The 17576-nt window shown below is 44.2% G+C and overlaps 1 protein-coding gene across 1 annotated transcript in view; it reads right to left on the reverse strand.

Moving 5' to 3' along the window:
* LOC130143364 (ankyrin repeat domain-containing protein 26-like) overlaps positions 1 to 17576 on the reverse strand; it is a 63328-nt gene that overhangs the window by 19053 nt on the left and 26699 nt on the right. Inside the window, 12 exon segments of the mRNA XM_056326057.1 lie at positions 126 to 272; positions 728 to 911; positions 3091 to 3304; positions 5251 to 5389; positions 5621 to 5654; positions 6657 to 6806; positions 7648 to 7874; positions 8656 to 8939; positions 8942 to 9062; positions 9065 to 9213; positions 9216 to 9465; positions 11286 to 11371. Coding sequence (XP_056182032.1) covers positions 126 to 272; positions 728 to 911; positions 3091 to 3304; positions 5251 to 5389; positions 5621 to 5654; positions 6657 to 6806; positions 7648 to 7874; positions 8656 to 8939; positions 8942 to 9062; positions 9065 to 9213; positions 9216 to 9465; positions 11286 to 11371 — 1985 coding nt within the window.

Genomic DNA, 17576 nt, shown 5'->3' on the forward strand with positions numbered 1-17576 from the left:
CCCAGATAAGTTACACTGGTAAACAGTAAATAAACATCAAGAAACAGAAAAAGTTATGTAAGATTTATTATGACTTTAAAACAAACATGGTGAAATGTAATTTATTAGAAAAAAAATCTGCTTACCTCTGATTTTTTTCCGACAGATCTTCTTGTCTCTTCTTCTAGTTCCTTTTGTCTCCCAAGGTGGTTGTTCAAAATTCCTTCTTGAAGGGCTCTGGCCCTCTTTTCCTGAGAGAGCTGTCTCTGTGTTTCATCACGTTCCTCTTCAACCTGCAGTAATACAATAAAACTGCTTGCATCTTAAGAAAAAACAGAGCTAGCAATACATCTTCCCATTCTCCCTTGCATACTTGAAAACATTTTTGATTCCCCACCGTTATGATAATCCACCTATAAATAAATAAATTTAAATTTTCTTATGAAAATTTAAGAAGGCGAAATACAGGATGTTTTGTAGTAATTCAAGAAAAGGTCAGGCTTTGCCTGAAATACAAGTGAAACCTAAATTTTGAAAAAGGAAAAAGGGAATAATAAACTGCAAAGCGAAAAAAAAAAACAACAACCACCCAATTGTGAACCAACTGTACTCTACTGTTCTCAAAATTTGACAACTGTTATCCAACGCCTCTTCCGTGAACAAAGCGCCTCCTTCTCTAGGCATACTGGAATACAATTGAAAAGAAGCAGAAAATAAGACAAAGAGTTTAATTCATTATTTAATAGACCTGTTTCAAGAGCCTTCTCAGTGTTCTTAACTCCATTTCTAAATTCCTAGACTGTAACTCAAGTTTCTGTTTCTCCTCCATCTCTTTACAACATTGATCTTCTTTCCTTCGGAGGTCTTCTCTCCTTTTCTCACACAGCACTTCTACTCTGAGCCTCTTTTCTTCTTCTTGTTTCAAAGAAGATCTGGGATTTAACGGAGTATTTGAGAAACAAAAGCACTGATATAAAAGTAGATATTCCACATGATGAACTTGCAGAGACAACTCAAACCATAAAAAATGTTAAACGTTTTCAGAGTTCATATTTTTACTGTACTTTTCAACTTTTTAAAGAATTCTAACTTCATGTCATTGTGCATGGTATCAGTTGTACAAGATACAGAAAAAAAAACTTTGAGTGATTTATCAGTTATTTGTAAGTTTGTATAGGGAAACACACACCAGTGTGCACACTTCTATAATAAAATTAAAAAAATCCATCTTCATATTACAGCCATTTTGCTGAAAAAGGAGTTTGTTGTCTCATCAGATCAAAGCATCGTAAACTTTTACTATGGTTAGTATACATTTTCTTAGTATACTGAGCATTGCCTACACATTACGGATTCAGTGACCAGAAGCAATACTGGTGAATCAGCACGCCACTTACCTATGGCAGACCCAACAATTTTTCAGCAAGCCTTCTGTAAGTCTAAAACAACTGCTGACCACAGGCAGAACAAGCAGCTTCTGTTTACTCCAGAAGGATGTCAGTGTTCAAAACCAGATTCAGAAATGCATGGGGTTTAAGCTGAATACGATTAAAAACAGTTTTAAACCCCAGTCGGATCTACCTCTGGGAGAAACTACAGCAATTTCATTTTGAAGCTGACTTACAAGGAAAGCCTTATGGAAGGTCAGCTTCTTTACCAACTGAAACAATCAGCAATAAGCACTGACATGGTAAAAAACGGTCCATGGTGTGCCCACGGTACCCAAACAAGCAAGCAGCTTTGTGTTTGATCATTATTTTGACTATTTTTTCCCATATACTCGCAACAGTGAACAAAAAAAAAAAATTTAAAAAATCAAGTGTCAGCGTAAGGGAAGAACTGCCAATTGAAAGCCTGCTTTAGAAATTCTGCAAAACAAGAATCAACCACCACTAAAATTACTTGAAAGACTGACAAACGTTTGTATTTGAATGGCGTATATTGCAAGGAAAAAGCTTTACATATAACTTCTAGTGTAATTTCATAAAAAGTGTAACTTTCGAAAGTACAAATTAACGCTGCTTGGAGAATTCACTTAGAATGAAAATACTACTTCTTTATACTTGACAGATGCTTGAGGATTTTGAACACCTGCTGAAGTCAAACCCAGGCCAAGCTGGGACCGGCCTCGTCTTCCTCGTACTCCCCTCCCCCGCGCTGGGAGGCCCAACTCCCCCAGGCCCAGCTCCCGCAGCCTCCCCTCACAGGGCTGGTGCTCCTGCCCCCGCGCCAGCCCGGCATCTCCCTGCCGACCTCACACGGGCTGGGCAAGATCTCCTGGGCTGGGCGGCCAAAAACCGGACCCCGGGCTCGAGACACAGCTCAGCAAGCCCTGAGGAGGGGTGGGCACTCACTGCCCCCAGTGCCCTGGCACTGCTGCCCCCCAGACAGCCCAGGCCGCTGCGGGCCGCCCCAGCTGCCAGCTCACGGTGGCTCCTGCTGAGCTCGCTCTCTGCCTGGGCCGCCTGGCCCTGCTGGGCCAGCTCCCCAGCCACGCCATCCCACCGGGGATCACCACGAGGAGATCTCCCCTCCCAGGCCAGGGCTCTGCAGTTGTCCTTGCTCAACTGCCTACGGTGCCTGCTGGCCACCCCTGTCGGACGTGATGTCAACAGCGATGAGAAACCTCACACCTCCGGGTCTAGCTCAGGAGTGTGGGGAAAGGGGCGATCCCAAACTTGACCTTTCCAACAAACAAACAGGTAAGCAAACAAACGCTCTAAGCTCTGGTTTGACTTGCACTGGGTGGAGTTACCAGAAATCCTAGTATTATAGGCCAACTGAAGCTGCGAGGACAAAACGAAAAAAAAACCCACACCCAACCATCTCTCAGATCTCTCTTATAAATCTGATTTCCCCGTACACACTCTCTTGCTCTTTTCTTGCTAGAAAACAAAGTTAGAACAACATCCAGAAGACTGTACATGGAGCTGGTATCCGGACGTTTTTCCCCTCTCACATTATGTACTTCATAGCATAACTGGCCCACGGGATTCAAAAAACCCAAACCCAAAAGACTGGAAACTTCTCATCCTGTTGCCTGCACCATCAGTGTCTTTCGGAACAAAACCACTGACAAGATAATACATTATCAGACCACAATTTACATACTTAAGGCTCTGGATACCCCTTTTCCATTCCGCTTCTTGGTGAGCCAACACGGATTTCAAATCTTGAGTCTTCTCCGCTCTGAACTGTGACTCCTCCCTTTCATCTTCCAATTTCCTCACTTCTCTTGAGAGCGCTTTATTCCGATTTTTCTGACGTTCTATTCTCTGTTCATATTCAAGAAGCATGTTTTGCATTTTCAACAAAGTAGCAGAACCTGTTTTGAGACAGAAAAGACACAAAGCTGCACAAATACTGCCCAATGTATAAGCTGTTCAGTGCTTTGCTGTATTAGGTGCAGGTGGCAGGTTAGTGGGAAGGTCCCTGTGAGAAGAAGCCAGGGGTCGCCCCGTGCTGGCCATGGACGGTTTCAATGGACCCACCGCAGGGCACAGCTGAGCCTCTCAGCCGTGCTGGCAGCTCCTCAGGAAAAACAAACGTAGGAAAGGGCGAAACCACCACACGGGCAGAGAAGGGGAAAAGCATGTGAAAACCAGCCCCGCAAACGAACACCCAGGTCAGCGAAGGAGGAGGGAGAGGTGCTGCTCCAGGTGCCAGAGCAGAGACTCCCCTGCAGCCCCGGAGAGAACCATGCTGGAGCAGATACCCACAGCGCAGTGCTGCGGAGGACCCCGTGCCAGAGCAGGCGGATCCTTCCCGAAGGACCTGCGACCCATGGAGGGCCCAGGCTGGAGGAGATTTTCCCCAAAGGACTGCAGCCTGGGGGAGGACTCACACTGGAGCAGGGAAAAGGGACGAGGAAGGAGCAGCAGAGAAACTGCTACGTCCCGACTGCCGACCGCAGCCTCCCCGCGCTGCCTGGGGAGGTGGCAGGGAAGGAGCGCAGCAGAGCTTGAGCAGGGGGGGTGCCGACGTGTCCTTCTCAGGTTTGGGGTCTTTGTTTCTCACTATCCAAATGTATTTTAATCGGTGGAGTCTGTTTTGCCAGTGACAGTCACTGGGAAGTGACAGCCCTGCCTTCACACTGACCCACCAGCTTTTTCGCCCCGTTTTGTCAAGGAGGGGCAGTGGCAGCACTGGGGGGGGAGTTTGGCCTTCGGCCAAGGTTAACACTTGCCTAATGAAATTTTAGCATAGTTTAAGAGCCCTAGTAAGTGATGCTTATGTTTATATAATGCCTTGTGCACATATGCAAGCATCTTATGACAGTTGAAATTTGTTATATACATGTACTTATTATTTTTAAGCAAAGCCATTATTTTGCTGTACTCTTTGTCATTAGCTGTTGAGGGGTGTGCTGGTTGTGGCTGGGATAGTGTTAATTTTCTTCGCAGTCGCTGGTACGGGGCCATGTTTTACAGTTGTGCCGCAAACAGGGTTGGTAGCACGGGGATGTGTTCCTTATGGCCCAGCAGCGCCCACACAGAGCCAAGGCCTTTTCTGCTCCTCACCCCACCCCACCAGCGAGCAGGCTGGGGGTACGCAAGGAGCCGGGCCGGGACACGGCTGGGACAGCTGACCCCAGCTGACCCAAGGGATGTGCCATGCCACGCGGCATCATGCTCAGCATATAAAGCTGGGGGAGGACGAAGGAAGGGAGGGACATCCAGAGTGATGGCACTTTGTCTTCCCAAGTATTTGTTATGCGTGACGGAGCCCTGCTGTCCTGGAGATGGCTGAACACCCGCCTGCCCATGGGACGTGCTGGATGAATTCCTTGCTTTGCTTTGCTTGCGTGCGTGGCTTTTGCTATTAAACTGTTTTCGTGCCGACCCATGAGTTTTCTCACTTTTCCCTTTCCGATGCTCTCCCCCACCCCACTGGGGTGGAACAAGTGAGTGGCTGTGTGGTGCTTAGGTGTTTAGGTGTGGCTGGGCTTAAACCACATCAAGGGGATATAAAGAAGAAAAAGCTCTTGCTGACTTTTGATGACCGCATTAGAAGGAGCTGAACTGTACTTTGCAAGAAACTGCTTCTCCAGCTCTGACTAGACAGAGAACCAATGATAACGTAAGGCACATCGGCTGGTAATGCAGGCAACATCTCAGGTTAGGTGACAGTTTCACAGCTTTTGAGGGGGATCTCTAGTCACAAAGAGATACTATATCAAAATATGAAATTAAAATACTTAGGAGTGCCTACAAAGAAATCATGTTTTAAGGGGAACTTGTAACAGCTGAAGACAGAGACTTGAAAACATACCCGTATGAACCACGCTAAGCTCTTCCAACAGCAGCATAGTCTCCTTGTAGGCTGAAGCTTCTAACCGGACATCCTCTGAAGTTGGGTCAGATGAGTGAGTTAAACCAGGGCCATCAGTTACTTCCATTGGTATGCTGACCTACAAAAAATACAGTACTTTCTGTAATTCCACTGTCTAGTATTACAGACCATTACAAATGCAGGAATGATTCATTCTCTCCTTCACAGCCCACAGATTTGTCTCAAATACAATAAAGCTGTGTACCAGCAGCAATTTGTACATCTGGTTGATCACTACATAAACACTGCTCCCATCGAAGTGATTAAAAGCTGATAGAGACTGTTTACCAAGAAACTAGTTTTACAGTACCTCGTTCCTTTCACTCCTGGTTGTTGCTGCAGGTCTAGAAAACAGAAATATATTTCAGTACTGAAATGCTTACTTTGCATTATGAATAATACCTACCGTAGCTTTGAAAACTTAACTGCAGAACTGAATTAAACTAAAATCTGGTATAGTAACTTTGCTAGATATAGTTCAAGACTGAAACAATTATTGTGTACTATTAATGTCTACTGGAAGGCTAATTTTTCTGCAAGATATTAAGCAAACAGTTGAAATAACTGTTCCCTAAACTTCACGCAAAGTGACAGAAATCTTACAGCTACAGACATGGAGCTCTACGGTTACGTGCATTCCCTGTTTAATACCAGGGGTTTAGCTCTCTTCAGTAATGAGAATCCTTCTCCTACAGGTCAAAGAACTGTAATTTTGGATTCTCTGGTGTCCTGGGTCTGGCTGGGATGCAGTTTATTTTCTTCACAGCAGCCCACACAGGGCTGTGCGTTAGATTTCTGACCAAAACAGTGTTGCTAACACACCAGATTTTTAGCTAGGGCTGAACAGTGTCAACAACTTCTCTTTCGCACTTTGCCACAACCCACACAAGTAAGTTCAGGGTGGGCAAGAAGTCAGGAGGGAACAGCTGCAAGAGAAAAGGTGGAGCGGGGAGCAGGGCAAAAAATCCTGAGGTACCTGCAGTGAAAAAAACTGAGATACCTCACCCTTTTTAAACACATGAAATACTTCTATGCCTGTGCACACACTCATGTAATTAATCAGAATTTGTGCACGTGACCTCATTGTTGACTTGGCCAGCATGTTCAAAAGCACTCTAAACAAAAGTGAAGTGTTTGTCAACACAAAGCGCATCAGGTAGTCACAGGAAAGAACAAGAAAGAACAAGAAAGAACATCAGGTGGTCACATGAAAGAACAAGAATCTTCATAGGCGTCAGGTTTACAAAAAACCTAAACACACAACAAAAACCCAAACTAGCCTCTAGCTCTCAGGCCAATTTTTATCATTAAGTAAGTTTTATTTTCAACATTCCTTATAGGCATACCTTCCTTCATCCTCAGATGTTTCACTGGAAGTGCTCTCATCCGGTACTTGACCATGATTGCCACTGGAAGAGCTCATCTGCTGATGAGCCTTCTGCTTTGAAGGCTGTCTTTTACTTTTCTTTGCACCTTTGGCATTCAGGGCAATTTTACTGCATTACACAGAAAGAAAGAAAAAAAATCACCAAGTGAATAGGTTTATAAAAAATATTTCTGTGAAACAGACATACTTAAGATGATGTCCAGAAACAACCGAGACAAAAAATATCTATGATAAAATCACAGACTTGACTGTAAAGATCGTGGAATATGCCCAAGTATTTAAAACCCTTCCCCTAGGAGTGAGGGGGACACGTGGAATCTGAGCTAGATCCAGGTTAAGCTGGACTATATCCAATAGCCACGGTACAGAAAGCACCTAGAGCAGAGATTCCTTTGAAGGACAGACAGAAAAAGCTCCTGCTTAGGTCTGCATAAAAATACGTGTGCCTTCTTTAGACTTTTGAGATTGGTTTGGTAATATCATCTTTTCCCCTCTCCTGACAAAGGGCATATTAACTTAATGAAAAGGAAAACACCAACTGCACGGAGATCACTAAAATCACCTAGAAAAGGGAGGAGTAGCAAACCCCAAGTTCCTACTTTTCTTTTCTAGGTGGCCTTTTCCTACAAAAATAACTGCTTTTTCCAGTCTTCAGTTCTGGTTTTGAAGATGCATTTTACCTCAGTGTTGACATGGAAATCACAGGAATTTAGGTGGGGGTTTTCTTTTGGTTTCCCCTTTTCTTTTTTTAGAGCAGGCAATAAATTTGAACCTCCATCGTGCGCTTCATTTTGTCAAAAAAGAATTTTTCTTCATTTTTTGAGAAGCAGTGGACTACTCACTATGGCTTTCACCACTGAGGAAACTACTTCAACTACCACAGTATCAGAAAACCTAAGACACTTACATAGCACTACAAATAAGAGCTAGAGATTATTTCCTTAGCTTACCCTTTCATTGGCACTTTAATCAATTTTGAGCTCTCCCCAGATGAAAAACTCCTTTTGTCTTTTTCTTCTATCGTGTTTTCACTCTCCATTTTCAAACAGTCATTCTTCCTTACATTAATCTTTTGTTTCATTTGCCAATTAGTGATGTTAATTAATTTATCCACACACTCCTGTTTTGCCACCGCCTGCACTTTTGAACATCTTTGTTTGCTTTTTTCCTTCTTAACCTATAAAAACAAAGTTAAGCTTCACGTATTTCTAGAAGACAGAAACACCACATCCAAGATTGATTAATTCAGGGTTTACCCCTGAAATAATATAAAATGATTTTTTTTAATTCATACAGAAGCATTTTCACAAAATTACACTACAAAGTGTATTATGCCATTGAAAGTACTTTGAATTCACTCATCATGCAAGACATAACAAAAATACAGCCCTTAGAAAGAAAACAATAGTGTCTCTTAAAACAGGAACAAGAAAAAAGTGAAAACATTACTGATGGACAAAGCATTAGGAGGACTGCACAATGTTCGTTGTAACACCACCAGAAAAAAATCAAGTGGATCTGCGAACAAGGAGAGGAAAGAAAAAAAGATCCCAAACCCACAAACACAACTGGTTTCACAGGAAAGAGGAATTTTAGTGAAAGGCAATGAAGACACACCACGCAGATAGCACAGCACATGAATTAGTAGTCAAGACCCTGTCCAGAAGCTATTTTCATTCTTTGATTCAGAATCAGAACTGATGTAATTGTATGGATTTCTTTTTATGGCAATGAAGAGATAACTACTTGCACTGGAACCAAGTGCCTGGAACAATAATGCATTCCGTTTTCCAAAAATGGGGGAAAAGACAACTCTCCACTGCCCTCTTTATTCACCAGTCACCAATTTAATTAGAACAAACCCCAGTTTGTAGGAAGCATCTCCCCTTCGTGACGAATAGCTAAAGTGAGCAGCACCGTTGATCCGGAGCGAGATTAAAGAGTAGCAGGTGAACCACCTCTTCTGGCAGCTGTACCTTCTCTTTCTCCAAAGCCAGGAATACTATTTGCAGCATTCCTACCTTACCCTTAAATCTTCCCGTATCTTGGTTTAGTTCTTCATCAAGATTCCTTTTCAGCATGACACATGATTGCTGAGCACTTGCAAAAAGACTTTCCATTTCTGTTTCTCCTATTTTGTTGTCGATAAAGCAGTCCCTGGGAACATCATCACTAAATCCAGAGTCTTTTCCAAGTTCCCTCTCTGTTACAAGAAGTGCATTTTCACCACGTGTAGGAACTGTCTTATTTTAGGAATAATATTAGAAATGTCATCCAAAAGACTTGTTTTAAAGCTGTATCTCGGGGAGTATTCAGGACCTCCCACTGCATTTCTACTACTTCCATTTTCATTCTCTTCCGTTTCCATAGGAGGCGCTTTTTTTCTCTCTCTCCTTTTGCTAGAGGCATCTTTGTATCACTGATATTGGTTGTGCAACCTTCTTCATCTGTACTCCAGGTATCTTCCATGTTTGCATTTCAGTTATCTTGATCAGAAAGGACACCAAGACTCGGATTACAGTTTCCATTTTGGGTACTCACCCACCTAGCATAAGTTTAGTATCTCCAAATTCACCTTTACTTTCTAAGTTGTTACTTGATTCTGTTGCATGAGACAAAACAACATGAGAACTCTTCAGCTCAGCACTGAAGCCATCTTCTGACATTTCTTCCACAAGGGAAGGAGTTTTCCCAGTTTCATGAATTTCACCAAGCAGCTGCTTTAGCTCTGCTGTAACATTTTTACAATTTGTTTTCAATTCCCTTTTCTCATTTTCAACTTACATTCTTGCATATCTTTCTTCCCAAGGTTTTGGACTTAACTGCTTGTCAGCACTGTGCAATTCCTCATTTTCTGCTGTGAAATTTCTGATGTAAAATTTCTGCCTTATCAGTGTGATTTTCATGTGCTGTTTTTTTCTATCAAGTTGGTAGTTTCTAAAATATATTTATCCTTAAGTAAACAGGTACAGACAGAAAGATTATCAAGAAAAAATATTACAGTTAATCTATGCAATTTCTGTTGCAAACTCATCCTATAATAGAAATAAGGCATTTTGAAAGCCATTTTCACTACAAAAATCAAGGGACACTAAATGAAAGGTTCACTGCACACCATCTTCTTAACAAGAGAAGGACTCAGAGTCAGCAGTTTCTTGGGTTAGGTTTGCCTAGGCATTAGGGTTGCTTTTACCTTTTAGCCTGCTTGCTTTCTGTAACCGCCGGCATTTGTCACAGAGCATGTTTATTTTTCACGGTTTATTGCTTTAATACCATTTTTCATTAAACTGCCAACATTTTCCTCACCCACCCTCCTCCCTCCATCGCGCTCTACCGTCTGGCATTGCACAGTCCCCGGCCACCTAAGCTAACCCAACGGGAATGAACATGACAAGCTTTTTACCGTTCACCACACAGAGAACTGGCTAAGGGAGGATTATTTCTTCACCCAAGCTTCAGAAATAATAAATTCCACTCCAAGGTGCAAAGGAAAGGATTTATTAGGGAAACCTGCCTGCTCCTGCCCTCACCCCAGGAATCAGGAACCCAAGCTCGCAGGAAAATCGCACCACGCCTTAACCCTACCCAGCCCCCTCAAGCCCCTGTCCCCACGCTCTGTTTCTCAACAGCTCCGACTGCTTCTGCCCCGTGTCACAGTCCTGCCCACACGCCTCCTCGGCTCGTGGTGCCTTCTGAACAGGGCCTGCAGCCTTGGTGTCCCAGCGGGCTGAGACCCTCACGCTCCTCGCGCTCCTCTCGTCAGCCAGGCCCTGTTCCCCCGCGGCAAAGACCCCTCCGCTCACAAGAGGGAAGGAGCACCTCAGCCAGCCACCACCTGTCTCACCCTCCCCCTTCCCAAGCTCACTGGCCAACTACTACCACCTTGCAACAGGCTTAAGTCCTGCGCTTTGCCTGCTAGAATTAGGCACGTCCCTCTCCCGTGATGCCCGGCTGTGGGGTGGAAATCATTTGCTACGCTGTCCCTTCGGGTGTTCCAGAGGACGCCAGACCCCGCTGTGCAGCCCTGCCCCGCACGCCCAACACAAGCAGGACGCCTGCCTTATTCCCCTCTAGGATACCCTCTGAGAAACCCTTTTCAAACACTTCACGTGGCCAAACAAGAGCGTATTTTGCAGAGGCTGGGGAAGCCTCAGAAAGGTCACCACATCTCAAGGTGTTCTCTTTGATCCTTGTCTTACAAAGAGGAAGACCGGCATGTTTCATCAAACAGATCAGCCTATTACAGACAAATCTCCCTCTTCACTTGAGCGTGCATTTTGCACAGGCAATAAAACCCGCATTTGCCCGCACTGTTTCTCAGCAGTGCACAAGAGGAAAAACACCCCTCAAAATTTAAGCAAACCAACTGAAAAAAAAAATCAGTGTAACAGCAAGCATCCGACATAGTGACAAGGATTTTACCCCACCATAAGAAGACTGTATCCAGCTTTCCTTCAGACTGTAACGCAGCCTTCACCTACAGGACGTCCCATAAGCATTATTCACTGACTGGTAAGTTTTCTTTACCTTAGTGTATAATACAGCCTACTGAATCAGACTGCAATCCAAAATATTTGGGTTTACATACCTGCACACCATAATATTCAATGCCATCCTTCATGTCTTCTTTTTCACCTGATGATGACATATGAAAGGTAGATCCCGAGTTCTCACCTGCAGTGAAAAACCACACATTTTTATAAACAGCATGACTTCATATTACTTACTTACACCTAAAGTGCATCTTGAATCACCCTACTTGTGACAACAATCTTAACACAAAATAAGAAAAAAAACTACATGCAGGACCAACATGGAAATCATTTACAAACCCACACAATCTACTGGCCCACCTATATTTCTCAAGTCCTCTGCTTTAGTCATCTTACAGTTTGAGTCCTCTCATGAAAGAAGTGCACGAAATGTTACTAAGAAGGGCTCCACAGCAAAATTTTCATGTTTACAAAAGCGGTTAAAAAGCAAACAGCATTTGATTTCAGTAAACTTGGTGGTCTAGCAGTACAGAAAAACCTTAGAAAGATTAGCGTCATCACCTTTTACCTCCTTTTTACGCTGACTTTAAACTTCTCTTAGTAGAATCATACAAAGCATGACAACTACTCAGCAAGGGGATTTACAAGCTCCCAGGAGCTTTTAAAGTTTTGCTTCCAGCTTACTAAACTAAAACTGGATACGCTTCTTCAGCTATTCTATCATACTTACACTACAAGCAGGACTGACCGTTTAGTAAAGGAGAAATCCTTCAGATGAGAGTTCTACGCCAACAGCAAAACTTCCCTGCCATTCTACACTCCAGATGCTCAAGAGACAGCGGCACAAACTACAGGCAGAAGCCCTTCACAACAAACCCTGAACTTTCAGTCACATTTTAGCTCCTAGGCAAAGCATAACAGCAAGGTATCAAAAATTAAGACGGGGGGAAAGTGCTTGGCCAGATCATAGCTTTCTCCTGCTACGTTATCATCCGAGAACGTTCAGGTGTTCAGACAGGTCAGCCCTAAACCACATACACTTTCAGCACTATGCCACAAGAACCCGAACCCAAGGAGATACAAACACATCCAAAGGACACACGCAACGCAAACAAGGTAACTTCCCTTACAACTTGCCAGCAAGCGCCGTGAGAGCTGGTGTTAATTAACAAATACTAAGCACTTCACTGCTATAGCGCGCACCCACACCGTAAGCGCATTCCTAAGGCAGACATCGATAAAAGCTCACTTCAGCCTATACGTGTTTACAGACAAACATTTAGTCCACCACGAAGTTACCAGTGTGGCGCTCCCCTGAAACAATCCGCGAGCGTGCTCCGTGTCTGTCTGCAGCTGGAAGCAACACACCAGGTGATCCTTCTTCCGGACTTTCAGAATCCGTCTGTAGAGCATAACACACGGGCGTGAGCATCGGTACAAATTCTCAACTCATTTCTACGCAAAATGTTCCTGCTAAGCCAACTTGCACAGCATGGAATCACAAAAGCCTTTGATCAGCCCCTTGGAAAGGGCACGTCAAGGCACAGTATATTGGAAAATCACAGCAGACTTGTGTGTTTTCAGATCTTGGGCAAAAACCTCACAACTCATCTAAACTAGTCTGTCACGCTGGCAAACTGCACAGCCGCAAGAGAGAATTAACACGGTAACTCGAGCTGTGGGTTGCGAACCCGTAACCGCAGGTCTGGGGGGGGCCCAACTTTCGACTGAACTCGTACCCGATACTCAAATTTGTGCTGATGTTCCCCAGGCACACGTCCTGCAGTGGGGAGCGAACACATTGCTACTCCCGGTTGCAAGGGCTGAACAAAGACAAGCAAGACAAAGCTTACAGAAACCAAGGCTCTACAAAAAAAAAAAAACCCCAAAACAACCCAGCAGCATTTGAGCCTTGTATTTTTAAGAAGCGGGTGGGGAAGAGTTCCTTCTTCCTCACAAGAAAAGTCAGAGGGCGTAAGCTACAGACTCTGCTCGCTTTCTTCTAACCCATTACCACAGACAGGAAGAACTAAAAGGGCAAACACAGCCAGCACGTGCGGTATCTCTGTTGAACATTACTCTCAAAAAGGGCCAAAACGGTAGAAAGGCTCTTTCCCAAAGCAGCTCATCGTCTAGGCTGCAGACCCTAAGGGCAACCACTGAACACGTCAGCGGAACAGAGTTGTGTGGTGAAAAAGCAACAATCCCGCCAGCCCCGCTGAGAAGCTCAGACTATTTTAAGCAGCAAGAAACTTCACTGCCGCAATACTGTACTAGAAACCCAACTGCAAGGGCCAGTTGCCACGAGACCCAAATCATTAGCTCGACCTACCTTCACCCCAAGCCTCGCTGAGCAGCTAGCACACAGCACAAGTATTTCAAGGGCCCCCAGTTACAAACATACAGCAGAACCAGGAGAAGGGGAAATAAGCCTCAGCCGCAGCAGGGCCCAAGCTCCGAGTGCTTCTGGATCTCGCTCCCCACCCCCGCCCCACTGGGAACCCCGGTGTCCTTCACAGGGAATACCTCAGAATCCCAGGGAGATTCAGCATCTTCCTCTTCCTCTGCTCCCACTGCAGTCAGGGCACCTACAAATGCAGGAAGAGGGGAGACACTGAGCCCTTCTATTTCACTCTGCTTTTCCCCATCACCCCTGCGCCCAAAAGGTGCACAGCGGTTCTGTTGCCGAGGACAAACTAAGGAGCGAGTGTTGAATTCGAGGGTTTCTTCACACCCAGCACACAACATACCACGGTATTTCCTTTGGATCGCCACCTCTTGCCTCCTCTCCAGCAGGAGATGGCTATGCACAAAGCTTTGCTGCTATAGAGGGACGCAACATTCTTCGCACAAGAAAAGCGAGCAAGACAGGAAGAAAATCCAGAAGATCATAAAAATACAAAAGGGTCTACTATTGATGAATCACAGGGCCAACCTCGCTTTTGGCATTTTCTCCTGTAGGTGACTCCTTTCACAAACTTTCATTGTCTATGTGCTACTCCTAGAAGCCTCTCCACCCAAGTACAGCAGCGGGTGGTCAGTCGGTCAGACAGATGGGGCTGCTCCTACTCTGCTTCCATGAAGGTACGCTTACCAGACTTCTTCTGTCACTTCACCAGTGTTCACTCAGGTCACAAACAGAAAAATGCAGGCAGCTTCCTACCATACAACTTGATATGCGCCATCACTCCCATCATGTAACATGGGCACCACAATTTTGCTTAGAAGATAGACTTAGATATTTTGTGGATGCAGGAGAGCTGTGACACCTCCCCTGTGCACAGCACAGGCTGAATGACCAGCTTTTCTGGTCAACCGTATCTGCCTGAAAGCTGGATAAAAGCAGACCTGCGAGCACCCAGGGTTTTCTTTTGTACGGGCCTTCTAAGGATGCAAGTCACATTCTCTGTTCAGAGTACGTAGGTGTCTTCGTCTTTCGGATTCTGTTTCAGAGTGCAGTCACTTCAAAATTAGGCGCCATGCTGCTAGAATGAAAAGCAACCCTTAACTCCTCTGCAGCCTTGCCCATCACGGTCAACGGGAAAGTTTTCAGCAGCAGCTATCTGAGCCTGAAGTCTCCCTTTTTAGGTAAGATTTTAACAACGTTGGAGCCCCTAAGAACCCTTTTCCATAGGGTTTAATCAATCTTGACATTTCTGTATGATGGGTACAGAACAAGGAAGAAGCAGGAAAGGTGAAAGGCTACAGTGTTCTTCTACCTGCAAAATTCCAGTTCTCATCGTGTCAGTAACTCCAGTCCGTAATTATTTTCTCCAACCACTGGAAAAATAACTCAAAAACATCAACTAAAAAGATAAGGACTTCTCCCATTAGCTGTTGCAAGTAAAATTTCTTCTTTCCTTGGAGCAGTAATTCACGAGTCTATTTTCTGCCAACACTGGCTTCTATTGGCTTCTGTCAACATTGTGAAAGAGGATGACTCCTCGCTGTCAAGAGTTCTTCGCTTTTAGCACAGGGAGAAATTCTTAGTCAAAACACTGGCAGAACCCTACTCCAAGGCTTCTGAAGAGACCACCATTCAAAAAAACGTATATAAAAAATTCACAGGGTAAACCAGATTCCAGTATTGTTGCCTGTCATCTATTGCTACCATGCATTTTTAGTAACGGATGCCTGCAGTGCAGCGCACACAAAAAGATACGAATCCCCCACCTTTTACTCTGTCTGCTCTTCTAGCTAGCATTGAAAAATGACTTCTGGTCATCTGAGTTCTTTCCAATTAGTCCTCACCTCTCCACTCTATTCTGAGGCTTCCCTCCTCATAAACTCTCTTACATAATGACTTTTTGCAGATTGCAGTGGACAGCAGCTACTCTTCTATACAGAAAACACGAGAACACCACTACTTTGCCTCAAAAAGAGATTTTAAGAATGTATTACTATGCGACAGTAACAAAGTAAATAGAATGGGAAATTCCAGCCCTCACTGAACATTTACTTGTGAAAGATACTGTACCTGTTCTCCAGATTTATGAAATCAAGTTGTCAAGGATGGCATTTCAACCCTTTTAGAGTCAGAAATATTTGTGCTGCAGGAATCATGATGCTTTGCCGAAGCAACCTAAATTCCTTAAACCCAAATCCAAACACAAAATGTTTGAAAGAAAGAAATTTTTACATCTACACCTACTTCTTGGCACCTGACCTTCAAGGTAACATATGGCTAAAAACCAGCATGACGCAGCTGAATAAAGCCACGCAGGAAGAACAGCCGACATGAAATGAGCCACGAAAAGGCAACCTTTCTGTGTCGGGAATATCGTAACATACTGGTCCGTTGTGGGGCTACGCTTCACATTACTGTGGAATACACGCATAACCAAAACTCAAGTTTTAACTGAACAACCTCTAACAAGTATTTGTGTGTCTTACCAGAACACCGTCACTGCAAAATAAAGGGCAAGAGAGGACCTGTTGCTTACCCATTGCAAATACAGGGGAGGGAGAAGAGCGAGAGGAGAAGGAGGAAGATACATCTCCTAGAGAGAAGTTTCATCTCTATTATTGTCAAAAGAACAACAATACTGGTTTTTTTCTTCGCCTAAAGCACAGATGCCAAAGAACTTGTAACTTCTAAGTAGAGAATACAAAGAGTTCCAAGTCCGCTTACTTTTCTGCATATCTGTTCACCTCTCTCTGGTTTATATTGTCAATAGCCAATTGCAGAAACTCTAAAACCTGAATGGCAAATTGTTTCTCATCCGATTAACAAGCGTGATTAATACAAAATACAACACAAATTATCAACTATACAAATCAATAAACCTCAGAACAAAGAAACAAAAAACCCCCATTAAGGTTACATACCCTCTCCCCAATACATAGCCGACCAGCTAGCCGCCTCAACTTTAGCCTTGTTTCCAAAGAAAAAAGAATTCCTGACAACACGCTGACACTCATTTCCTCCCATCTTGCCTCTCTTCCTCACCTCCCTCCCCTGCCTCTGAGCCTGCTGGTCATTTTCCATGAAACAAGAGAGGGAAGCCTCAGAGGAACGTGTTTGTACATGTTTCAAAACGACTGCCAGACAGGTAGAGATAAAGCCAGGCAAGTAATAATTCCTGCAAACTACAGCTACGGCATGAGCCCAAGAATTCCCCTTTGTGGCTCACCTGCAGCTCCTGGACAGCCTAGCCTACAGCCCCCTAGCCTGGAATCAGCCACAGCACATGCTCAAAGGACCAAGACAATCAGGAACGGGGGGGGGGGGTTTGAGCCCCTGAAAGAAAAGCAGACTTTCAGGACTGCCTGAAAAGGGGAGATGACAGCAAGTACGGTGTAGGAAGCGTACCTCATGGAAGGGTATGGACAGTGCTGAACAGCAGGCTAGAGGAGGGAGCAAACGCATACACCGAGGTATATTTCAGCACACCACCTGCTCCCGGGATGCCTTGCTAGAGCCATTAATTTCGTATTAGAAAGAAAATTGCAAGTACAATGGGTCTGTTCATAAAAGAACACTACAAAGAGATTGTTATGAACACCTTCAACATCTTCTGCGTGTCCTAAACCAAATTCCTCCAACAGATCCGCAAAACAAATCAATCAGATGCTTTATTAAATACTCCCGTCTAGAAAGATTACGAAGCTAAACCCAGAACTACATGCCGTGAACATTACCTGATTTCTGCTGCATTTTTTTAGGAGAGGTTTCATTCATTTCCAAAACAGATGCAGGGGTCTTCAGCTATGAAAGACAACCCAATGACGACAAAAAAAAAAAAAAAAAAAAAAAAAAAAATCAAACTTAAAGTAACTACATAATATTTAACGAGCAGGACAAGTAGGCAGTCTGACACAAACAAATACTTACCTGGGAATTGTCGGGGTTCTCCAAAATGCCTGGAGGTAAAAAAACGTTTTGG

This window comes from Falco biarmicus, unplaced genomic scaffold (genome assembly GCF_023638135.1).
Source record: "Falco biarmicus isolate bFalBia1 unplaced genomic scaffold, bFalBia1.pri scaffold_27, whole genome shotgun sequence".
Classification (NCBI taxonomy): domain Eukaryota; kingdom Metazoa; phylum Chordata; class Aves; order Falconiformes; family Falconidae; genus Falco; species Falco biarmicus.